This window comes from Mchenga conophoros, linkage group LG2 (genome assembly GCF_057382185.1).
Source record: "Mchenga conophoros isolate Kocher_MC1m ecotype Shallow Benthic linkage group LG2, M_conophoros_male_GT1.1, whole genome shotgun sequence".
Lineage (NCBI taxonomy): Eukaryota > Metazoa > Chordata > Actinopteri > Cichliformes > Cichlidae > Mchenga > Mchenga conophoros.
This window is the reverse complement of record NC_140527.1, coordinates 35,037,590-35,059,174: the sequence shown is the minus strand read 5'-3', so window position 1 is coordinate 35,059,174 and position 21,585 is coordinate 35,037,590. Positions and strand designations below refer to the sequence as shown.

Sequence of the window (21,585 nt, the reverse complement as noted above, 5' to 3'; positions counted from 1 at the left end):
TGACTGACTTTTCTTCTTGTTAAAGCCGTGTCACTGCACCTGAGCCTAAAAGGTAGTCCGAATCTATTTTTCTGGTGTGCTGTAGGTTATTGTTATGTACTACATTTGTTACTCATTTATGAAGCACAGTACATGTTTCGTACTTGTAATTACCGCTACTTTTACATATACCTAAAAAGCTGTGCAAATATGTACCCATAACTTGTTTTTCAAAATATTAATAAAAGGGGTGTGTCTCCAAACAGCCATCTCTTTCCTGACAATTCCCTTTGTGCATATTCTCTTACATATGATAAGTCAACATTGAAACACCTGCGGCTTTTAGTCAGGTGCGGCTAATGTATGTACAAAACAGGATTTCCCCCTGATTTTAGCTTGTGCGGCTAATATTCAGGTGCGCTTTGTAGTCCGGGAAATACGGTAAGTTGGTGGTATGTAAGTGCTTATGAAGTGAAGATTTTGAGAGAACTGGCAAATCATAATTGTGAGAAATCACTGTTGAGGACTTCAGAGCATGATTTTAAAATTGCATAACAGGCCTGTGATAAAGCACAAGATTAAAAGGTAGTCTGTATTTTATTGTTCTTATTCTGCCATTGTTTTACTAAGTGTTTTATCCTATTGTAAAGTGTCCTTGGGTGACTTGAAAGGCGCTCATAAATAAAATTTATTATTATTATTAATTACAATAGTTTTATTTTTTTAATTCATGGATACCATGGTTACTTTAAAGGTTTTACAGGATGGAATCTGGAAACATTGGCCACTTCAGTCCTTGTGTCCACTAGGGGTCAGAGTGAACAGGCTAATAAACCGTCCAGCCACAGACTTTCAACATCAGTAACTGTAATAACTTATTTCTAACATTTGCACCCTTCCTCTGTGAATACCGGTGTATTTATAATCCCCTCTAAACTACCCATCCATCATCAAGTATAAATAAAGGGTGGCTTGTAAAGCTGTGCCTTTACTACACTTAACCTTCCTCCCCAAAAAGCCCAAAGTGTACAGAACATTCATAGCAGAAAGACGGAATGGTTTCATGATTTTATTGAACATAATGAAACGGTGGACAGGCTAATACACACATTACCTGCTGTAAATTTTACAGCCATCCATAGCTTTTCAACAGGTATCTCACCTATAAAGATGCAACAAAGGCCACCGGGAATGTGTCGACACAGATCTATCAGAGCAAGGCTTTGAATTCCCACAAACAGTAAATATTGAGAAGAACAAATAATGAGGAAAACACATTTTTGGTGGAGCAAAACATTTAAGGCAAGTATAGATTCTGCTTTGTCCTTTGATATCTACAAGGCACCTGCTTATTAAACTCGTTCATTATGAGCAACTTTATCATTTGGAAAGAAACGGAAAGATGATATACATACACATATTCAGTGAATACAGATTAGAAAGTTTTGATTAAAACTCAACGTTCGTCAAATAATCTATATAATAATAATAATAATAATGGCTTCTTTTAAACCAGCTTAAGAGTTTCACAACACAGGTCTAAGTTTCCTGTTAAGAGCTTACAGGAAATAAACCTGATGCAACCCCTAGCAACACAATGCTGACTAAACGCTCTACACATATTTGTTGAGTAAAGAAGCGTGATCTTTACTGTCATGATGTAGACTTCAAATATTTCTGACATTTTAAAATCCTTTAAAATTTGTTTTGTCCAAAAAAAAAAAAGAAAAAGAAAAAATCTCACTGCTGATATTCTCCATGTAGATGCTAATTTTAAATTAAAAATGTCAATTTAAATCAACTTAAGACTTCACTTTCCTGAAATATTTGGTGTCAGCATATTGTTAACAATAACGCAATTCAACTATGTACATATGTTCATTATCACTTAACATCTAATACCATCCACAGGCTGTATACAAAGGATAGATGCAGCCGTTGTATCATAGTCCCGTTGTGCAGACTCGAGCTGAGGGGGATAGCGGTCACCATATTGGGTTTTTATAACTGGATGTGACGAGTGAGGCGAGGATCCGACTGAAAATCCACAGGACACTCCACATTCAGTCACTTGTCAGTCACAAGGCCGGTCTGCTCTAAAGCGTTCCCTGCTTTATCGTCCTGTTTCACTCCAAATAAGAAGATAATTTACAAGATGAACTATATGCTATATTCATTAAGGCATAAAACTAGCAACTGAGATCATAAACTCATAAGGAAAATGTTTATTGAGGTTATAGAAAAGGGGGCATCTTCCCATAGACTTCTGTACAACGGGATGTCTTTTTGCAACCAACGAAGTCGTCCCCTGCAGGTCATTAGAAAGAAGGCACTTCTGCATTAGTTTCACTTTGCAGACCCTAAAGCTACATTTTTATACACAGTCTAAGATGTAATCGCTACCAAATAAAACATTAGGCAGATAAGCTAAAAATATACATACAACTTTCAAATGGGATCAGAAAGACACTCCAAAAAAACGAATCCTTCCAGTTTGTCTTTAGCACAAAATTCATGGATTGTCATCATTGTTACACGACAATATCGCAAAAAACAGTCCACCTATGGAAAATCATCTATTGTACATGGGATGGTTTTGAAGAACACGCATCTTCGTGTATGACATGACCTCAAAAATCTCAACGGGTTACATGTGGAAGGGACAGTGAGATTCCCAGTAAAGAAAGAAAGGAGATCACAGAATGAGCACGTGAGGTTTGCTATACTAGACTTCCCGGCCAGGACACCACAGTCAGCGTGACTTTATTCTTCTGTAGTTTGAGCATTGGGATGAGAGAGGAGTTGTTCATTCCCACAGTTGTAGCTCCGTTCACCGCCACTATCTCATCACCACACCTGAGAAAGCCACGGGACATTTTTGTTATCAGGGTCGGTGCCGAAAAGATGCAGGAGCGGATGATGTAACATGGGAGTCAAAATGTGGTTAACTTACTTGAGGCGTCCATCAAAGTGAGCCGGTGTTCCAGGCACAATGGTTTTGATGAAGAACGGCTGCTGCCCGTGGCTCTCCTCATAACCCCCAACGATGCTGAAGCCCCAGCTCTCGTTGTTGGTCTTCTGCAGGACGATGTCCCGGCACCAGTGCATGTGACTGAAGAAACGAGTCAGAGTCAGCTCTTTCACATAAAGCAAAAACAGCTCAAACAGCACTATGACCGTGATATAAATGATTATACTGAGTTGGCTTTACCTTGGTAATCCCAGCCAGCGAGTCCACAGCGGGGTCCAGTTGAGGGTGTCATCTCGTGAGTCTTCTGCAATGTCGAGTTCGTCATCGTTAGCCTCGGTGTCCTCCTCTGACTCCTCAGACAGAGTCTGAATGACACGAAGCACCACCTGGGACTGAGCTGTCTGAGCCTTCAGCACAGAAACGGCCTCATTGTAGGTCAGCTGAGTCAAATCAACACCGTTGATGCTCAGCAGAACATCACCTGAAGAAATACAGATGATGTTAACAAGGACAAGGCCAGTTCAGTTAAAATTATTGTTTCTGTGTTTAAAGTGATTTTTTTTAAAAACTCCAGATGTCAGTTCAACCACAGAAAAAGTGTGGGATGGATATAATATTTAAAGAGCAGCTCTTAAAGAAGTCAGAGTCAAGGCTCTATTTTAGGACATCCTCTCAGTTTTAATGGTCCTTTAGCAGCACACTGTATCCTGGAAAAGAGGCAGGAAAAAAAAGAAAATTGCCCTTTTCCTGTACTTTTGTAGTGGATTTTCAAACAGAGCTGTCATTTCCAAAATCTTTACACTTATTTATTAAAATACATTGTAATTTTGTTTTCGTTAAAGGCTTAATCGATTGAATTTATGTACAACTATCTCTACAAAAACTGGCTTACTAAATGATTAATCAGTGGACAGAAAAGATGTTCAATTTATTCTGTACAGTGTTGATGGCGTCGATGGTCTTGGAGGTCCAGGGACAGCCAAAAAGGATCCCACATGACTGTAATCATGCATGCCCGTTTATGATGTGTTTAAAAATAGTTTTTTATCCTTAAAGTTACTGTGTAGCCTGTACAGATGACCCAGAGTTTAGGTTTATTAATCAAATGTAATTGACTCTTGTAGTTCTCTTTCAAACATAAATTTAACAAGTCTTACTTTGCACTTTAGTTTATAACCTCTGTTTTGTGCACTGTGTATGTGTGTGTGCACGCACACAAGTGCAACAGCATGTAAGTGAGACTATGATTGCACTCTCCCCTTTATATATATATATGTATATATATTTTTTCTTTTTAATTTCTTATTTTATGGAATGCTAAAGTGATTTGAGCCAAATGCCCCCCTGTCAAAGTTGGCCGCCTGTCCAGTTCATCACGATCACCGGCCCTAACCCTGGTTATACATGATAGAAAACTGGCATTTATTTGAAACCCAAAAGTGAAAAGATATCATCGTGACATTTTTTGGGATTTTTACATTTTCTGACATGTTACAGGCAAAAATGATTGAGGATATCTGAAGATGAATTAAATATTGAAATAATTTCTAGCCGTTGCCCTTGGCCAAGAGAGCGTTACAAAGACAAGAACACTCTTTTTATTCCTGTGGTTTGTACCTCTTTTGATGGTGCCATCTCGGTGCAAACAGCCTACAGGCTGCACACTTGTGATGTAAACCGGTAGACGGCTGCGACAATCCCTCCCTCCAGCGATCGTGATGCCGAGGGAAAGCCGAGGCTCCTTTTTCAGACTCACGGTCTTCTCCTGACTAGAAAATCCACCTGGAGGATCCTATGGAAACAATGAGACACATTAACACCAAGCAATAAGAAACATATTGACCATCTTCATTGTATCGGTTTTTAAATTCATGTCCTCTACCTCATGTTTTCTCCACAGGAGTTAACCTTTTTTTCGTTTGGCCTAACATGCCAGCTAATCACATTCTCTCCAGGATCACTGACTTAATGGATCCCCCTTACAAAACCACTTGTAGAAACAAATGTGAAACATCTGAGATGGAGCTGAGAGGTAAGGGCAGAGGGAACGTGTGAGGTTCAGCACTACGCTCTCGTACTGGAAAAGATGTGTGGAAAATGACAACTTCAACCAGTGTCCTTGTGGCTCTCTGGAGTCTGTAAACCATCAGAAGGGAAGGTGGGGGGTTCTTCCTCTCCACAGCAGGGAATCCCCCCCCCCCCCTTCCCCCCAGCAAGACGAAAAGGCTCGACTCTGCAGGCGAAAGCTAACTGTTACCAGCTTTGATCCTCTGTCTCGCAAAGAAACGGCCAAAAAAAACAACAAGACAGTGGCCCCGTAGCGGCAGAGCGAGCAGCACCCGGGGCCTTTTGATCAGGCCAGAGGGAGGCCCCAAAGAAGGGCTTTTATCTCTGCTCACCATTGCAGGTGTCTGCTCTCACCCCTCAAACGGGGGGTTGCTGTTCTTTCCACTCACTGTGTATGGTACAACTGAGTGTGAGCGACACAGGAGTGAACGTCACAATTACGCCGTGTAAACATAAACATGCAAAGTTTGTAAGACACTGCTACCAACGTTGGGGTGTTAAAAGACAACAGCTGGAAACCACCTGGAAACATGGATATAAAATATATAATTAAAAAAAGACTTGGGAGGAAACTGTTTGTGTGTTACCTTCATGTAGGTGGACCGGCGCCTAAAGTACTGCGGCTCAGGCGTCCTCCTGGATGTTCTGCTGCTTCCTCCTTCCTCTTGAGCCTCCGCAGATCTCATCACCACAAAGTTCACACGCATCTCACTGGCCTGTTGGCACAAAGAATAAAAGCAAATGATTTTACACAAACAAATTTCATACAAAGCTCCTATTATGAATTCCTCTGCCAGGTGGTGTTTACATTGAGGGTTTTGCATGTCTGGTCCACTAACTATCACCTAGGATACATTTTCCATGCTGTGATTGATGGCCCTCCTGGGTGCCTTTGGTCTGTAGAAATTTTAAGATGTATTATGACTTGTAAAGACTTGCTGGGGACAGAGTCCATAATAAACATACTAACAGATGCTTCTTTCATGTCTGTACAAGTTGTAAACAACCTGTGTCCCAAAATGTTGTCAATCAGTTCAATGTTATTTCTTTATATAGCACCAAATCACAACAACATTTGCCTCAAGGCACTTTACATTGTAAGTTAAGGGCTGCACAATAATAATGTTGATGTCACTTTTTGAATAACTTTTGTGATGTGCAAGTCCTTTTTATTCTTTGTGTTTTTACTTACTTTAAACAGCATCTTAACTTTGTTTATTTAAGAAATAAGGGTGCAGTCTGTTATCTACCTGTATAATCTGGGCTGCACTTTCAGGTGTCCCATGCCTCAGGTCATGTCCATTGATGGCCAAAACTTTGTCATTGTTCCTCAGTTTTCCATCCTTAGCTGCCAAACCACCAGCCAGCAGGTCCAAGATAAAAACCCCACTCTCATCTGATTTGCGGATGAGTTTGATGCCGAGCGGCTCTGTGCGCTGGCTCTTCACTAGCGTCACCTGCAGGACTGTACCAGGGTTGTTACTGGAGGTAGCGTTGCTATGGGGACTGTGAGAGCCCGGGGAGCCGGTGGAAGTGGGTTGGTTTTGGTCTGAGCGTTGATCCCTTAATTTGAAACCTTTCTCCTGCATGACGGTGAGCCTGAGGAGGGAGGGCAGCTGCAGCACTGCGATGGCCCGAGTGTGGGGAACTGAAGCCAAGCTGATGTCATTCACCTGGAACACGACACCACAAAGAGGAGAAACAACGCCGTCACTGATAAAGCAGCTGAGCGCAAACATTACCTGCCTTCACTGTGTACAGTTATTTGTCAAGCATAAAAGAGATCAACCTTTCTTGACAGTGGTGTAATTTGATGTGCTTGGAAATAAAGCTTTGTCATATCTGGCTTTAATGCTATTTAGCATGGTTGCCACAGCAAGATGAACATGCAGATTTTGGGTTGTTCTTGCTGTTAGGCAATAGTACTAACCACCGTGTCGCCCCGCAATACAACGCCCTGCATTAATACGATTTCTGTTTTCCAGAAAAGAGCTGACGCGACCTAATTCAATGATTCTGTACAGTTTTCTTTTCACAGGCGGTCCATTTGTGCTCATTGTGTTTCAGCTTCTTTAACACAATTTGGTTACTTTCATAAGTTTCTTTCGGCTGGACAGAAACACCAACTGGCATGGATGCAAAAATAATTGCTATTAAGCAGTACAATACATTTTAGGTTGGATTTTGAACTGTCAGTGAACAGCCTGTACTCATCTGCGTCGTACACACAACCCAACAAACCCTCAACATGAACGCAATAAAGAAAGTTATCATCCATTTCAATGAAGGAAGATGATTCTTCTCATCACGTCCTGCAGATGGAGTAAACTGGCGGCTGATCACTATATACTATTGTGAGGTAAATGAATTGAAAAGAGAGGGGGAGCCATGCAGGATGCCATATACAGACAGAGAAGCAGAAGGGCAATGGCATAAAATTCAAATAAATCATCTCCAGTAGAAAGAATTTTTTTTTCCTGTAGTCAGGAAGTTTTTCTCACTCAGTCTAGACCCAAGCCACTCAGTTGTTTCTTTTGGAAGATCCAAATCTCATATTAAGTCATTTAACTCTGAGTAAATAACTGCGAGTAATCTTCAAAGTCCTCATCACTAGAATGTTGTGCATCTGGAGACAAAACACCATCACACGCTCGTCTCTCATCAGCTGGAAAAAATGAGCGGTGGCATTTCATCTAAATGTGGTGCAGGTCTCATGGCTGATGGCAGGTTAGGGGAACTGATAAATGATGCAGTTTTTGAACTGTATCCAGAAATATTGACTAAACAGAAGCCACAAAGCCATTCTGTGGCTTCCTCCATGCCACTGAAAACATTAAAACCAGACTTATTTTGCCCTTGGTTGTCTAATTTCATACCAAAATAAGCAGAGCATGTTTTTTCCACAAAACCTGTTATGTTTTGTTGTTATTTGGCTGAAGTGAAGCATCCACAGATAGGAAAAACATCTGGATCATGTTTATAATTGCCATTTGTAAAAAAAAAAAAACAAAAAAAAAAAACAACAAATTAGTATTACTTTTGAAATCAGTGTTCCATTTAATAATCATTATCTGCTCCACAGTTTAGCTTTTTTCTTCTTTCTTTTTTCACTTGCAGCAGGAATCCTCCCCTCCGTTTACATTGTTGTCATTAGGTTTGTTTAAACACAATCATGCATGCCACTTGAAAAGGGAGTGACTGGAGTCAGGTGGGGACGCCTAAGTGAGGCTCAGGCCTCTCATACTGTCACTACAAACTGTGGATTATTGCTGTAGTTTAAAGTTCATCAGCCCTCAGGGGCCCCCCCACTGGCCTGGGCGCCCAAGCAAGGTGCTGCTTGCCACCAGGCAAGGCAGGCAACTGCTTATCTGTCTGGAAATTCGAGCTTCCTCCCACAGTCCAAAAACCATGCATGTTAGATTAACTGGGTATTCTAATTAGGTGGGAGGTATAAACGTGAGTGTGAATGGTTGTCTGTTTCTCAGCGTTAGCCCTGAACTGGAGACGCTGAAGGAGAAGGATGGACATTACACTTTAGTTTTGTTGTCCTCTTAATAAAATAATCACGATTATCACAGCTACGTAAACATTAATTCCAAGTCTCTTCTGTTTGAAGTCTGCCTCACAAATCTAAGAACAGGCCTCAGCAAAAATCAGTCTGTTGTTTCAATCATCTTTTTAGGTTCACAAACAAAGGAAGCAACTGTTTCGCGTCCTGAAAGCGAGCTGTTCTCCGGTACGGTTTTTGTTTTCATTTCCAGGTCTGGGATTGCTTAGCTTTAGAGGAAAAGTTAAAATGTATTTCACAGAAAATTTATTTCAGAGCAATGTGAGGGTAGAAATCGGATGTGGAATATTCTTGTTATTGATATTCTGCACTCCCATTATTCTCTGCGGAAACCAAACGCAGTTCCTCCTTAATGTTTGAAGACTATTAAAGTGAAAGGCAGTGGGTAAAGTTGCTCAAGCTAACATGACGCACTTGTGCCAGGTAATATTAACCACGCCTTGTTGCCATGGAGACAAAACTTGTTTATCTTGAATGTCTACTTTCCCACCCCCTCTAACGAGCAGTGTGTTTACAATACCATGAGAAGTAGTCATAAGGTGTTGTGTGCGAAACAATTTTGACCTCAACTGTCACGCTATGCCACGACACGAGATTTCTAAATCCCAACACTGAATAACAGCTGAATACGACTTAATCCCAGCTCTTCCCTCGTTTTTGTTTTCTCTCACCTCTAAAATATGGTCTCCTGGTGCCAGCCTGCCATCCCTAGCTGCTATTGAGTCCCGCACAATTTCTTGTATGACTATGTTTCCCAGCGGTGTGTCTTTCCCCCCCACGATCCGAAGGCCCAGCTCCTCTCCGGGTTCATCTCTGATCAGCTCCACGACAGTGGCCTCGGCCACCAAACTGGACCGCAGCGAGTTGTTGTCTGTAGGAGAGGGAAAAAGAAAAGCAACAGTAATAAACATGGCTGTATGTCCTGTTTACTCCCAGTTCTCTCCTCTTTTTCACTGGAATGAACCTTGCAAAATACCCAATGCAGGAACACCAGCAGAAAGAAGGAAACAAACAAATATAATCATACAAGTTTGAGCTGTTTGGAGTCCAGCTTGACTCTGATTAATTATGTTTTTGTTTTTTGTTTTTTATCTTTGTAAACTGTTCTTATCTTCCAAATATGGTAACTCGCCCACAAGTTAAATTCTAACCCTACTTTACTGAGGTGTCACACTTCCATAGATCCAAAAACACAACAGAAAAGGCAAAGCTGGTTCAATTCAGTGGTGTAAAAATACAGCTATTCACACCAGCACTTTAAATTGTTTTTATTCCCTGCAGGATGTTTCAACACGGCATGCAAGTAAATTGTTAGCATAAACAAAACCTGCTCAAATCCCAGGCTTGGATCTAGAGCAGGGCGATATGACCAAAAACATTTATCACGATATACATTTGAAAATTTGCGATAACGATATAACTGACGATATAATTGACACTAGACAAAATACTTTACAACTCCACAACTTTATTAGTGCAAAAAAAAAAAAAAATCAATGTATTTTCACTTAAACAAGCAGCTGTTTTTTATGTGGATTAAAGTTATATAAAAATTTAACAGTGCAAATGCAAATTCCTTGCTGACTGTTTAACCAAAAGGCATTTCCAGTGGAAATTGGCTGACATATCCTCAGCATAACCATGTATAATATCCACAAAACTTAAAAAGAGGTTATACACACACAATACGGTAATATTATGTTGAAGCACAGTACGTATCACTCCGCGAGGCTCCTGCCTACAACAGCCATTATGCTCCGACAGCCCATCAAGCGGTGCGGCTTCGTAGCTTAGCAAAGTCGTACTAAAACATTTGACAGATTTTCCAGCGCCGTGTACATAAAATCGTTTCGAGGTCAGTAAACACAACCAGAATTCATACATAAGGCACACGGGATTATAAGGGGCTCTGTCGATTTTCAGAAAAATCAAAGGATTGATTTTAAGTGTGCCGTATTTTCCAAAAAACACGACAATAACGACGGCCCGCAAGCATGCTCTACCAAAAATAGTGCTTTGTTGTGTATCTGACGGACGAAAGCTAAACCAGTTCCACACCACTGAAGCTGCAGCATTTTTACAAACCAATTCTGGTTCATCCGTTTCATTTAACAATCCGCCTTCGCCCTTCTCATTCTCCGTCGCCGCCATGCTTTTTCCGCCATGTGCGTATGAAAACAAAGGCACTGCGCATGCGCCACTTGAAAAGTGATATTTTCGCGATATTTCATTTTCTTATCGTTGCCCGACATTATACCGGTATTACCGTGAACGGTATAATACGGCCCAGCCCTACTTGGATCATCAAATGGGACACTGCCATTAGGACAGAGGATGAGGGGAGGAAAAGAAGCTATAAAAGGAGCATGAATTGTGCTGACCATTTAATAATATTTTCATTGTCATCGTGATATAAACCTACTAAACAAGTCTCCTAAGGCTGTCTGAAAGGCAGTGAATAGGAAAAGTAATTCATATTAAAACACATGAATACCTTCACACTCAACATGCAAATATTTGACAATGTTCAATAAAAACTTTTTCTTAAAAAAATAATAAATTCTTTATTCAGTAAACATAAGGTATTTAGCGCTTGGTCGCAGTGCCAGCAGCGTGCCTTTTAAAACCACAGAAATTGGAAGCTTAGTGCATATTTATTTCATAGACCCAGTATACAAACATTTTCATTGACTGAAACTACAGAAGAAAATAGTAGACGCAATCTAAACAGTGACGAGTGACTCCAGAAACTATTTGGAAGCAAAAACAGGCCCTTCAACACATTAATGGTCTGTGACTATGTGAGGGTCCGTTCGAGTCTTTGTAAAGGTCAGTTGTCCCACAAAACACTACAGCGCAATGCATCAACGACACATGCATTCTTCAGGTGAATACGGGGCATAACGGCTACTCGTCCATGGCGTCTGTAGCTTTCCACATTCTCTTACTTATTCACTTTCTATTTCACCTCGCATAAAGTTAGCTCAGATACACTGATAGCTTGTTTACACATTTCAAGATGCCTCTTACCCCATCACCTCTTTTCTAGCGATGTCACAAGCTCTCAATAAACGCCCTATTAAGCACAACTAAGTTACAGGGGATTTATACTTAAATCTACCCTGGACCTGACGTGCACCTCCATGTCAGTAGATTGTGATTGCCCTGCTCAGTACTCCAGATACCTCCTGTGTATGTCTGGCAACTTTGGTGAGAATGATATTAATCATTGCTTCAGTTTCTGAATTTGCAGATGTGTGCAAATTCTCAGAGGGAGAATGCTGCAACTATCAGAATGGTTGAAGGCAGTGGAAAAACATTATATGTCCATATATGGTACATTATATGGACCATATAATGTACCACAAGTATTAATGTTGGTGTTGGCCAGTTGTTTAGGTTAAACATTACATATAAAGGATCAATGTTGTAATCAACTGTTAGTTGACTTATACTTTAAAACAACTCTACAGAAATAGAATCCAAACTTTAAATGATCTTCCTGTTGCTGCAAAATTCACAGAAAACCCAAAGCGTGAAGCATTTTTTGTTATGTTTGTGTTCAGATAAGCTGAGCATATCTTGTGCTCATCTTTTTTCCTGAATGCAGAGACAGATATGATCGTCTCCTTTAACTCCCAGCAAGACATTTTGGTGAGAAAAACACCGTCTTCACCAACATTTTAGAAATGTCTATTTTCCCATAGATACTTACATGGAATAACACACTATGACATAAACCAGTAAATCTGTGTCGTTTGTGTTTCCGGGATGCGCTGAAGAGTATCGTGAAAAGGAAACAGAGTGACGCAGAGTGGACCTCAGTTTGTGATTATAACAGTGAGATAGCGCAAACTCTGCTGCACTGCACAGCCTCGCTCTTCCGTGGAAATGGCCTGTGCATACACACAGACCATACAAGTACTTACATGCTTACTCCTCAGCAATACTACCAATGTATTTGCTCCCATTCAGTTAGAAAGCTATGAATTTTACTAGCGGCAAAGATGGTGAAACCTGGATTATTCAACATGATGAAGTTTTCATGCTGGGGGGGGCGGGGGGGCAGCATTACTAAACATATCTAACATCATTCTAGATTTATGAGTCTGCTGAGATTTTAACAGAGATCTTTCAAAAATCAAATGACAGATTATAGTTGCACAAATATAAACTTCACTGTGGACACCTGGTACCAGTTGCTTGGCAACTGTGTTTTACTGAACTTTGGTCGGTGATGCCGGCTTGCAAGTTGCTTTCAGGGTTTTTCCCACCCATGATGCAACTGTCTGGTTAAACTGTGTGTTAGCTGGTACATGTTCCTACAGCCAGGCTGATGATTCACCTGAGACAGACAGAATCAAACCCTTAAAGGCTAAAAGCAGAAAATCGCGTGTGTGCCCTGACAATCACCCTACCAACTGGAAATATTCCTGTTAAGCCTAGAAGCTTCTATAAAGATTATTTGGTACTGTTCTAACGCACACCCTGAGAAATTGCGGGTTTTAAAATAATAAAATAACTCCATACCTTCCTCACCTTCCTCATAGGCAGGATTAATGAGCCCAGGCTCGGGCTGATCCCGGGTTGAATTTCGAGACAGTGTTGCTGAGTGTTTCGCATCTCCAGACCCTTCTCCGTCACCCTTACGTCCCTTTAATTCATTCCATGAGGGCCTCTTCCTCTTCTCTGCTTCCTCTCTGAGTCTTCTAAAAACAGGACATCTGAGGATTGACAGAAGCATGAAGAACATTAAAGTGGGTGAATTAGTGATGTTAAAAGGAGTTTAAAGAGGATCTTTTATTACAATTTGGAGCTACAGCTTTATATTCTTTTACTAGAGTATCTTTCCAAACAATTCTCTTTTCCCTTATGCTGTGCAGCCCATCAGTCCATCCACTGTCTGAAACAAGCTGCTTTTACTTCCATCCCTTCCCTTTAAAAAACAACTTTCCTCTAATTAGCTGCTCATCAGAAACAACGTTTGAAGAGCAGTTAGGTGATGAAGCTGTGTTCAAGACCAGTGCTGTTGAGATGACAACACCAAGGAAATCCCCTCCCATTGACATCATACAGATCTGACAGAAAAGAAAAAAACCGAGCATTACAGCTGTCGGAGTTTTTGGCTCAAAGGAATTAATTCTACATATGATTACATCATTTGAACTTTGGCCACATTTAATAGGAGATCCCACCTTTGTAGCTGTATTCATATATAAGTGAAGATAATGAAAAATATTATAGATACATGTACAGGAACGGCTGAAAATGAACTCAGGGAACAAAATTCAATGTTAACTGGGTTTTGTGAGAGCAAAGAGACCAGAGGAGAAGCACTATGCAGATTTCTCTGCATTGCAGAGTGTCTGTTGAGACAGGCTGAATCTGATTAAGCCTGTGCTGGAACCGGTGCCTGGTCTTCATGCCTGAACTTTGCCTCCTCACTGTTTACACAGAGAAGCTGCAGCAAGCTAATTTTCCTCCCACAACTGACTGCGTCATAGCGGCCACTGGACGATAAGCACCACACTCTCCATGTGAAAACAAGAAGAGTGACCTGTGCCTCGTATTGAACACAATAACTACACAGCTGTGTGTTCACAGACAAACTATGCTACCAGCAGTAGCTGGTAGAGTTTCAAAGAGGACACAGCTACGGTGGCCCTGAAAGGTCAAACGGACTGCGAGTTAAGAAAACACCAACAAACGGAAAAGCATACAAAACATGACTAAAATAGAAAAAAGAACGGATATAGAAAAAAAAAAAACACATGACAAGAAGTAGAAAAACATAAAATCTCACAAAATACAACAGGAGTGTTTATGTGACACAATAACATGATGGACCAGGTGCAAATGTAACAGAAACCAAAACACGCAAAGGTTTGCACTTCTGGCGTTTGAGGATTCATCTGTGTTGCGAGAGAGAAAAAGATGCAGGTGATATGCAGTTTAAACACATGATTCATATAATACTGTAGATACGTGTTTGTTATTAGCCTGTTAGCTTGTCACTTTTTATTTTTAAATGGCTTTTGCTGCATCTTTTCTATTTCTGTTGCATTTTATTCAACTTCCATTGTGTTTTGTGTGTTTTCTTAAGCTTGAGCACATTTGACCTCTCAAGGCCACCGTACAAAAACACAGCTATAGACGTTATGTTTTTCTTTTCTTTTTTTTCCCGGCAAAGTAATCAGAATTTTCTCACAAAACCCTGCAGATCTTGTGTTTATCTAAGTTTTTCTTCTTGTTGTCGTTTCGACGAGAATGGTAAGCTACAATACTCGTGCCTGTAAGCCAAATATGAGGCTATAAATAACAGTTATCTTAATCGACAAACTGGAAAAAGGGAACAAATTTAGGTGGCTCTTTCCAAAGCTTAAAAAAAAAAAGAAAGAAACTGCCTTCCAGCACTTAGTCATCTTACTAATTAACAAGCCTGCAATAAATCTTTAATCTGTCACATGAATCCCCCTGTAAATCTGTGATATGGCCACTTTACACATCAACTGTCAGATTAACAAACAGTTTCCGCAGTTCTGCAAGGTGGACAGGCTAGATGTCTTCAAGCTAGGCTAAACTAAACGAAAGCCAGCTGTAGCTTCAGATTGAGTAAACAGCCATTCAACACTTGTCTTAACTCTTACCTAAAAAGCAAGAAAGCAAATGTTTCTGAAAAAGTGCAACAGTTCTTGTGACAACCACATGGCCGATGAGTTAGGTCGCTGGTAGTTTACACAAGAAGGCATCAGAGATGAACATGAATATAACATAGGACACATTACATAAACACCATCATAAACTACAACCTTTGTCTGAAGCAGGCAGATGGTTCAAAATGAAGGAAAACTAGGTAAAACTATTGCACTGCGTATAATGTCGTCATAAGATACTCATAATAGCTTTAGAGTTTCATGTGTGTTAGAACTGTGAAGGTCAAACAGTATCCACAGTCAGCATCCCACTGAGTCTTACCTGTTGTGCAGGTGAGGCTGCAATTCACAGCGCTGCATTGTCTGCTGGCACTCCGCACAGTGTGGGCACATAACGGTCAACTTGTCCAGCAGGTTCCTGACCAGCAGGCTGGAGGGACGGCACTGATGTAACTGCAGCCGCTGGCGGTCCACAGGGCAGAAGTCCTGCTCCTTCAAAAAGCTGCTCAAACAATGAAAGCAGTAAGTGTGGCCGCATGGTGTGTCCATTGGCTTCAGTAAAGGCTGCAGACAAATGTGGCAAACCAGTTCATCGTCCACCTCATCCTGGTACTCGTACAAGTGGGAGTCCTGGCTGTCGTGCTGCTGGCCGCACTCCTTACAAACGCGTGCCCACGACAGGCCCACAGTGCTGCTGCTGCTAACTTTGGTTTCTGTTGTAGCCATTATCTGAGAGAGCTCAGTCCAGTTTTCTGTGTCTGGAAAGGATCAGCGCGCTCTTATCTCCTCACAAACTCTTTTAGTATATTTCATAAGTCTACGTTTGCATTCCCACAGCCAAATCCACTCCAGCAGTGAAGCAGTTTATCCAGAGTCAAAAATGTTATCTCCACATCTTCATGTTGATTCTCTGTTGAGAGAGAGAAACACAGTTAAGTGTACAGCAGACCATTCCTACTTAAACTGGGCAGCTACACAGGAAATGACAAATCCACAAAGCTGCAGCAATATGGCAGAAAGCTACAGCTGCTTCCTCTCAGCAAGTTTCCTGAGGGACAAAAGGAATTCTCATCTCAGCTAAAAGTCACAGTGCTTCTCACTGAAAGCGCTGAACTCTGTGAAATGAGCCAGAAGAAAACAGACTAAAGTCAACCTTCTGTTAATGGGAAGGAACAAAGGCAAAGCACGCACGGGAGTAAGAATTCTGAATGAACTGGGCAGAAACGCAATCCCCTTCACTAATGACCCCTTGCACCCAAACGGCAGTGGTCTCTATCCCTTTGTGCAGGTCGTAATCTCCTTTTAATTCCCTCTCATAAGAAGAGCACTGATTAGAGAGAAACTGGAGAACTTTTAGACAACCTCTCCAAATAAGAACAAATGAAGAAACATCACAAATTACACCAAATGTACTGAGGTGGATATTGTGAAATCTCCCACCGAGGACACATCATCCATCAAAACAGTTTGTTTGCGGATGGAAATAATCAGTGATTATTTATTAACTGCTTTATTAACTTGATTAGCAAAATAGCTTGATGTACTTTCAGAATACTTTGGACTGTCAGAAAGGCTAGGAAATCCACAAATACCATCAAATACCATCATAAGACACATGGCTTTATCTTACTGATGCAAATCAACTAAAGACAAATGTTCTGTTGCACATAAGAACATGACAAAATGAGCCACCACAATAAAGTCCCTATGTTCAGGTCCCCTGTCTTTGTGATCGCAGCGCTGATTTCAGACACAAAAAGACTGCTTTATCTTCGGTGTTATTGAAGCGACTCACCCGAGAGGATATCTTTGCTGTCAAGCGCCCAGTAGCCACTGCACGCAAAGGAGAGACTCTAGCAGTTGCCTGAAGCCTGAATGAAACCAGAACCCTGCCTCCTCACCAGCAGACCGTCAGAATAATGACTGTGTGTGTGTGAAAGAGAGAGAGAGAGAGAGACTACGTGTGTGTGTGTGTATGTGCATCAGTGTGGATGTGTATGAGCTCCAATTGCACCGGTGTGAGGAATGCAGAGGGGAATTGAATATAACTAGGCACCATGAGAGGAAAGGAGAAATGGTTGTTCTGCCTCCATCATCAGTGCCTCGGTGTGTGTGTGTGAGTGTGTGTATGTGAGTACGTGCGTAGGTTTGGGGGTTGGTGGCTCAGACTGCTGATGTTGCACTACCACAGGTAAAGTACTCTCAGTAGCTGAATGAATGACTGCAAACACAAAAGCCTGGTTATAAATATGTGCAAACATCTCTCCATATACATGTACACAGGCATTCTCCCTACTCTTTCTTCACTTTGTACAGCCGATACCCATTCCTGTTACGAATCGGGGTCAAGGATACTGTAGCACAGAGACACACAGAGTAAAAACCAGGCTACGCTCCATTTACCTTGAAAACACATCACTCGGTGGATGACGGTAAAGTAAAATCCACCATCTGAATTAATGAAGAGGTAACAATTCAGCCAGGCTTTACATTAAAGGTGCATTTGATTTGTGCTACAGTGACATGCACTAGCTAGTCTTAGAGAGCTTCCGAAAGGTTTTGTATTCCAACACGCCCTCATTAAACATGGCTTCATAGGAGGATAAATAGCATCCTGAAAAATGATGGTAATCTCAGAATCGCTGGCTGTAACGCTATTAGCCTTTTAACCATGTTCCTTTAAAAAAAAAAAAAAAAAGCAAAAAAAAAAAAAACATGACCTCGATCAAAGTACTCATCTTTCTTGGGAATTCCCACGTGAAATGGAGAGTTTTCAAAAAGTTACAGCATAATGTGGTCAAGTAACAACCTCCAGGGCTGAAAAATGAAGCCAAAGTAAGAAAGCGCTACAAACTGCAGGCACTGCTTTTGTTTCAAAGCGTGTTAATCTCTTTAAAATGTCCAATGTCAAAGCAGAAAAAAACCACTTTAAAACTATGCAGAAAAAAAGGGTTTTTTGTCTCTATAGGTCATTCTACGCTTCATAACAGGTAAAGATGAATATTTCATAGCTGATCCATTTAAATTGTGTTATTAAGTTTGTATTAAGTATTAGAGGTGTGGAAATGATAAAGTGTCTACTTTAAAACAAAATTAAAGCCCACGCTTATGAAACCAGCGGTTTTGAAATAGATATGGTGATATATGTTAAGAGGCAACCAAAGAGGAAAGGCTACACCAGGGAACACCTTATCCAAATCAAATGCCTTGTAGTCATGTGACAGCGTAAGCTTTTGAAGGAAGTGTCTGTGGCCCTACAGAGTACTTTGGTCTCTTTTAGAGGATTACCTGAGGTGGCGTTTCTTCAAAGCCGGGCCCAATCCCATGCCTTGATAGCTGATATGAGTGAATCACATGTGCTGCCACACCCTCGGTGAACACAGGTGAGGCCATGTTAGACAGTAATTTCTCAGGTCCATGAGACAGGAGGTGTGCCATGTCTGCCTCTACCTTCCATTAATGTCTGGCATTAAATGACAATACCGCACTTAGAATGGAAAATTAATGGAATTAGTTACCCAGACATGAATAACTCTTAATCATCAGGCGAGCATTTCTCAGAGATTAAACCACATTTTTGCTTATGACTTGAATATGTTCTGAAGCCTGTAATTCCTTAAGAAAATTACACTGCCTTGTTTTTCCTCTGTCCAGATGATGAATCGTTCCAGTGGTCAAGGTAACGTGAGATAAGCAGGATGCCAGGAGACTAGGGAGAAATGTCTTATCATCCATGGTGGAAGTCTGACTGATTACTCTGTGTGTATGTTTTACTCCCTGTTTGTAACTCTTAGCTTTCAGTAACTTTATTATCTATAATAAAGATTACTTTTTGATTGCAAGGACTATTTTTTCTCTTGAGCGTCTTGAACTGAAATTGAATCTAATCTTTATAATCAAAGTTCAACGCCACGTGTTTTGAGCAGTCTCTGAGAAATCTTATGTAACTGCTATAGCAACAGGATGCAAAGTCCTCTGTTTTAAATACAATCACCAGTATTTGCATTGCATATCTACTGTGTGTGGACAAAATCAATAATCATTTCCAACAACACAATAAAACCATAATTTGCCAAAAATGCCTTCCCCCAGTTTAGCTTCTCTTTGGCTCAAATATACATACAAGTAAAGCTTCTTAAAGCAGACTCGTGCACAGTGTGGTGTGGAGCCAGTCTCATAACCACAAATCATGCACAGAGGTCAAGCTTGTTTGCACAAGGCATACAAGCCTCCCAGTGTACAGCAGCCAAGCAAACACCACATATGTATGTAATTTCATTATGTTATTACAGAGAGAAAACTGGGGCTGTAATTCATGAACAAAATCCCCACGAAAAAATCCTCAGCAGAGGATTACTTTGTCAACAGTTTCTTTCTTTTTTTAAATTTCTAATAGTTCAGCATTAAAAAAAATTGCATCCTCTGCTCTGGATTCATTTACAGCAGGAGTGACACAAATATAAGATTCCTGTGTATTTGATTCAAGACGTATAGTTATTTAACTGAAACAGGTTAACTTAATCCAACTGTGAACAAAAGAACAAAAGCAGTTTCAAGCCATTACAATAACAACACCACTACACACAATTACACTATAACAGTATAAATTTAATACCAATAGCACAAACAAAAAAAACAGGCCCACTGAGGCATTTTGTCCATTTGTAAACTAAAAATAATGAGTTTACTCCAGAGGCAACCTAGCAAGAAAAGATAAATCAACGCATATCAACTCTAGCAAACCTCCATCGAGATCTGGCAAACACACAGTCAGTGTTAAATACCAGAGCTGTGTGGTAATCAACCAACACCTGCGGCAAGGTCTTTAACCCTTAGAGAGTGTTGCAACCAATACACAAAAGACCCACGCACACATAGTGAAGTTTTTATGTTTGTGCCACTTTTGCAGCTTGTAAGTGGTGAAAGAGGTTCTTAAGCATAATGGCTTCTTTAGAGTACATTTATTCTAATATGTGGTGATAATATAAGTCATATACGGTATTAGTTTTCTGGGTAAGTAGACATGTTTTGATCACATGCCACAAAAAACAAGTAGTCTTCACTGCACTGATGTGGAACATCTGGAGTTCTTTGTGGTTTTAGTTTAGGAACGACTGATCCTATTGAGGGCTAAAGGCCACCGTTGGGGAGTGTCTTTGGTTTACATCAAACAGAGTTAAGGTCGATTGTATTTTTCAAAACATCAGGATGAATCAAGGTTTCTCAGCAGAACATCACATTTAAGTAAATGCTAACTAACAGACCCGGTCAGTGGATTTAATACTGTGGCTCATCTTTATTATTTCCTCTCTGAAATTTACATTTCATAGAAATAATAAGGAAAGCAGGCTAAAAACTTCAAACGCCTTCAGATTGAATAAATAACCATTTTCTCTGCATAGTTAAAAATTTCGCTCGGTGACAGCAACAGGGGCATCTGCGATCATTTTCCACTCTGCCTGCCTGGATGTGCGTGCTGTCACTGCCACCATAAATAACTCACTGTCCCTCCATTGACAACCGACGGCTGTTGCTGAGCTCCTAATCACAACACCACCTTGACAGATCCAAATGACAGAGGGGGCAATAAAAGCAGCTCTTCATAGGTATCGGCCAGGATACTGGTTAATGAGGCAGGTAAAGTGAGAGCATGAAGACATTGCTTCACCTTCAGCTACACCGTGTGTGCCCCGCGGAGAAAGCGCTAACTGCTACACACCTTGAGCGACTTACTTTTCCGTGAAAGCGCGAATTTTGCGCTCTAAGACTCGTTTACGCGAACAGAGTGCTCACATGAAGCGTAAAAGAAAGAATACAACGGCTACTAATGATATTTGTACACAGAAACGAAGAGAATTTGCCAAAGTCGAAGCCGAAACTCGTCTTACCTGTGTGAAGGTTGTTTTCCGGAAGCAGAAGCAAACGTGTCGCAAGCTAGAACAGCGAGGTCTTTGTGAAGTCGGACAGCAGCGAAATGAAAACGGCACAAAGTCTGGCCAGTGTCTCCCCCGAGCTGGTTTTCATTAACTACTTTTTTCTTTTCTTTCTTTCTTTTTACCACATAGCAGCCGTTGACCTGTCCCAGGTGCAGCTGAACCTGCAGGCGAAGACTGGGCGTCTTTCCCAGTTTCGAGCAAACACACTGAACCAAAAAGAGGTTGAGCACCGGAGGGAAGTCCATGCAGGTGTACACAGTACCGTCCCCCTTTTCCAAGGCAGTAGGTTTTACATAACAGCCCGCTCTTTCCAGGCAGACAAAACACTCTTTCAAAGCAGTAACTCACCCCAAAGCATTATATTTTGCTTTGATATCTAACTCTATATATCCATCTATGACAAAATGGAAA

At 40.9% G+C, this 21,585-nt stretch overlaps 1 protein-coding gene across 2 annotated transcripts; it reads right to left on the bottom strand.

Moving 5' to 3' along the window:
* Positions 1 to 1,035: 1,035 nt before the first annotated feature.
* lnx2b (ligand of numb-protein X 2b) lies at positions 1,036 to 21,293 on the bottom strand. Of its 2 annotated transcripts, none has more exons than XM_085243143.1 (10): positions 21,127 to 21,293; positions 15,561 to 16,148; positions 13,116 to 13,309; positions 9,257 to 9,456; positions 6,268 to 6,690; positions 5,605 to 5,733; positions 4,568 to 4,742; positions 3,191 to 3,431; positions 2,933 to 3,091; positions 1,036 to 2,835 (listed from the first exon to the last, which is right to left on the bottom strand). In XM_085243143.1, exons 2-10 carry the CDS (start codon positions 15,962 to 15,964, stop codon positions 2,700 to 2,702), a joined length of 2,061 nt encoding a protein of 686 aa, XP_085099269.1. In that variant the 5' UTR covers positions 15,965 to 16,148; positions 21,127 to 21,293; the 3' UTR covers positions 1,036 to 2,699. The 2 variants fall into 2 exon arrangements, with proteins under 2 accessions (XP_085099269.1, XP_085099276.1); XM_085243150.1 differs by having other exon boundaries at positions 13,125 to 13,309.
* Positions 21,294 to 21,585: the final 292 nt, after the last annotated feature.

Excerpts from the sequence above, each read along its gene's own strand:
- lnx2b (XM_085243143.1), bottom strand. The coding sequence starts at position 15,964 with ATGGCTACAACAGAAACCAAAGTTAGCAGCAGCAGCACTGTGGGCCTG. Across the intron at positions 5,734-6,267 it reads GTGCAGCCCAGATTATACAG|GCCAGTGAGATGCGTGTGAA; the intron begins GTAGATAACAGA and ends TTGTGCCAACAG. Across the intron at positions 3,092-3,190 it reads CGCTGGCTGGGATTACCAAG|TCACATGCACTGGTGCCGGG; the intron begins GTAAAGCCAACT and ends TCGTTTCTTCAG.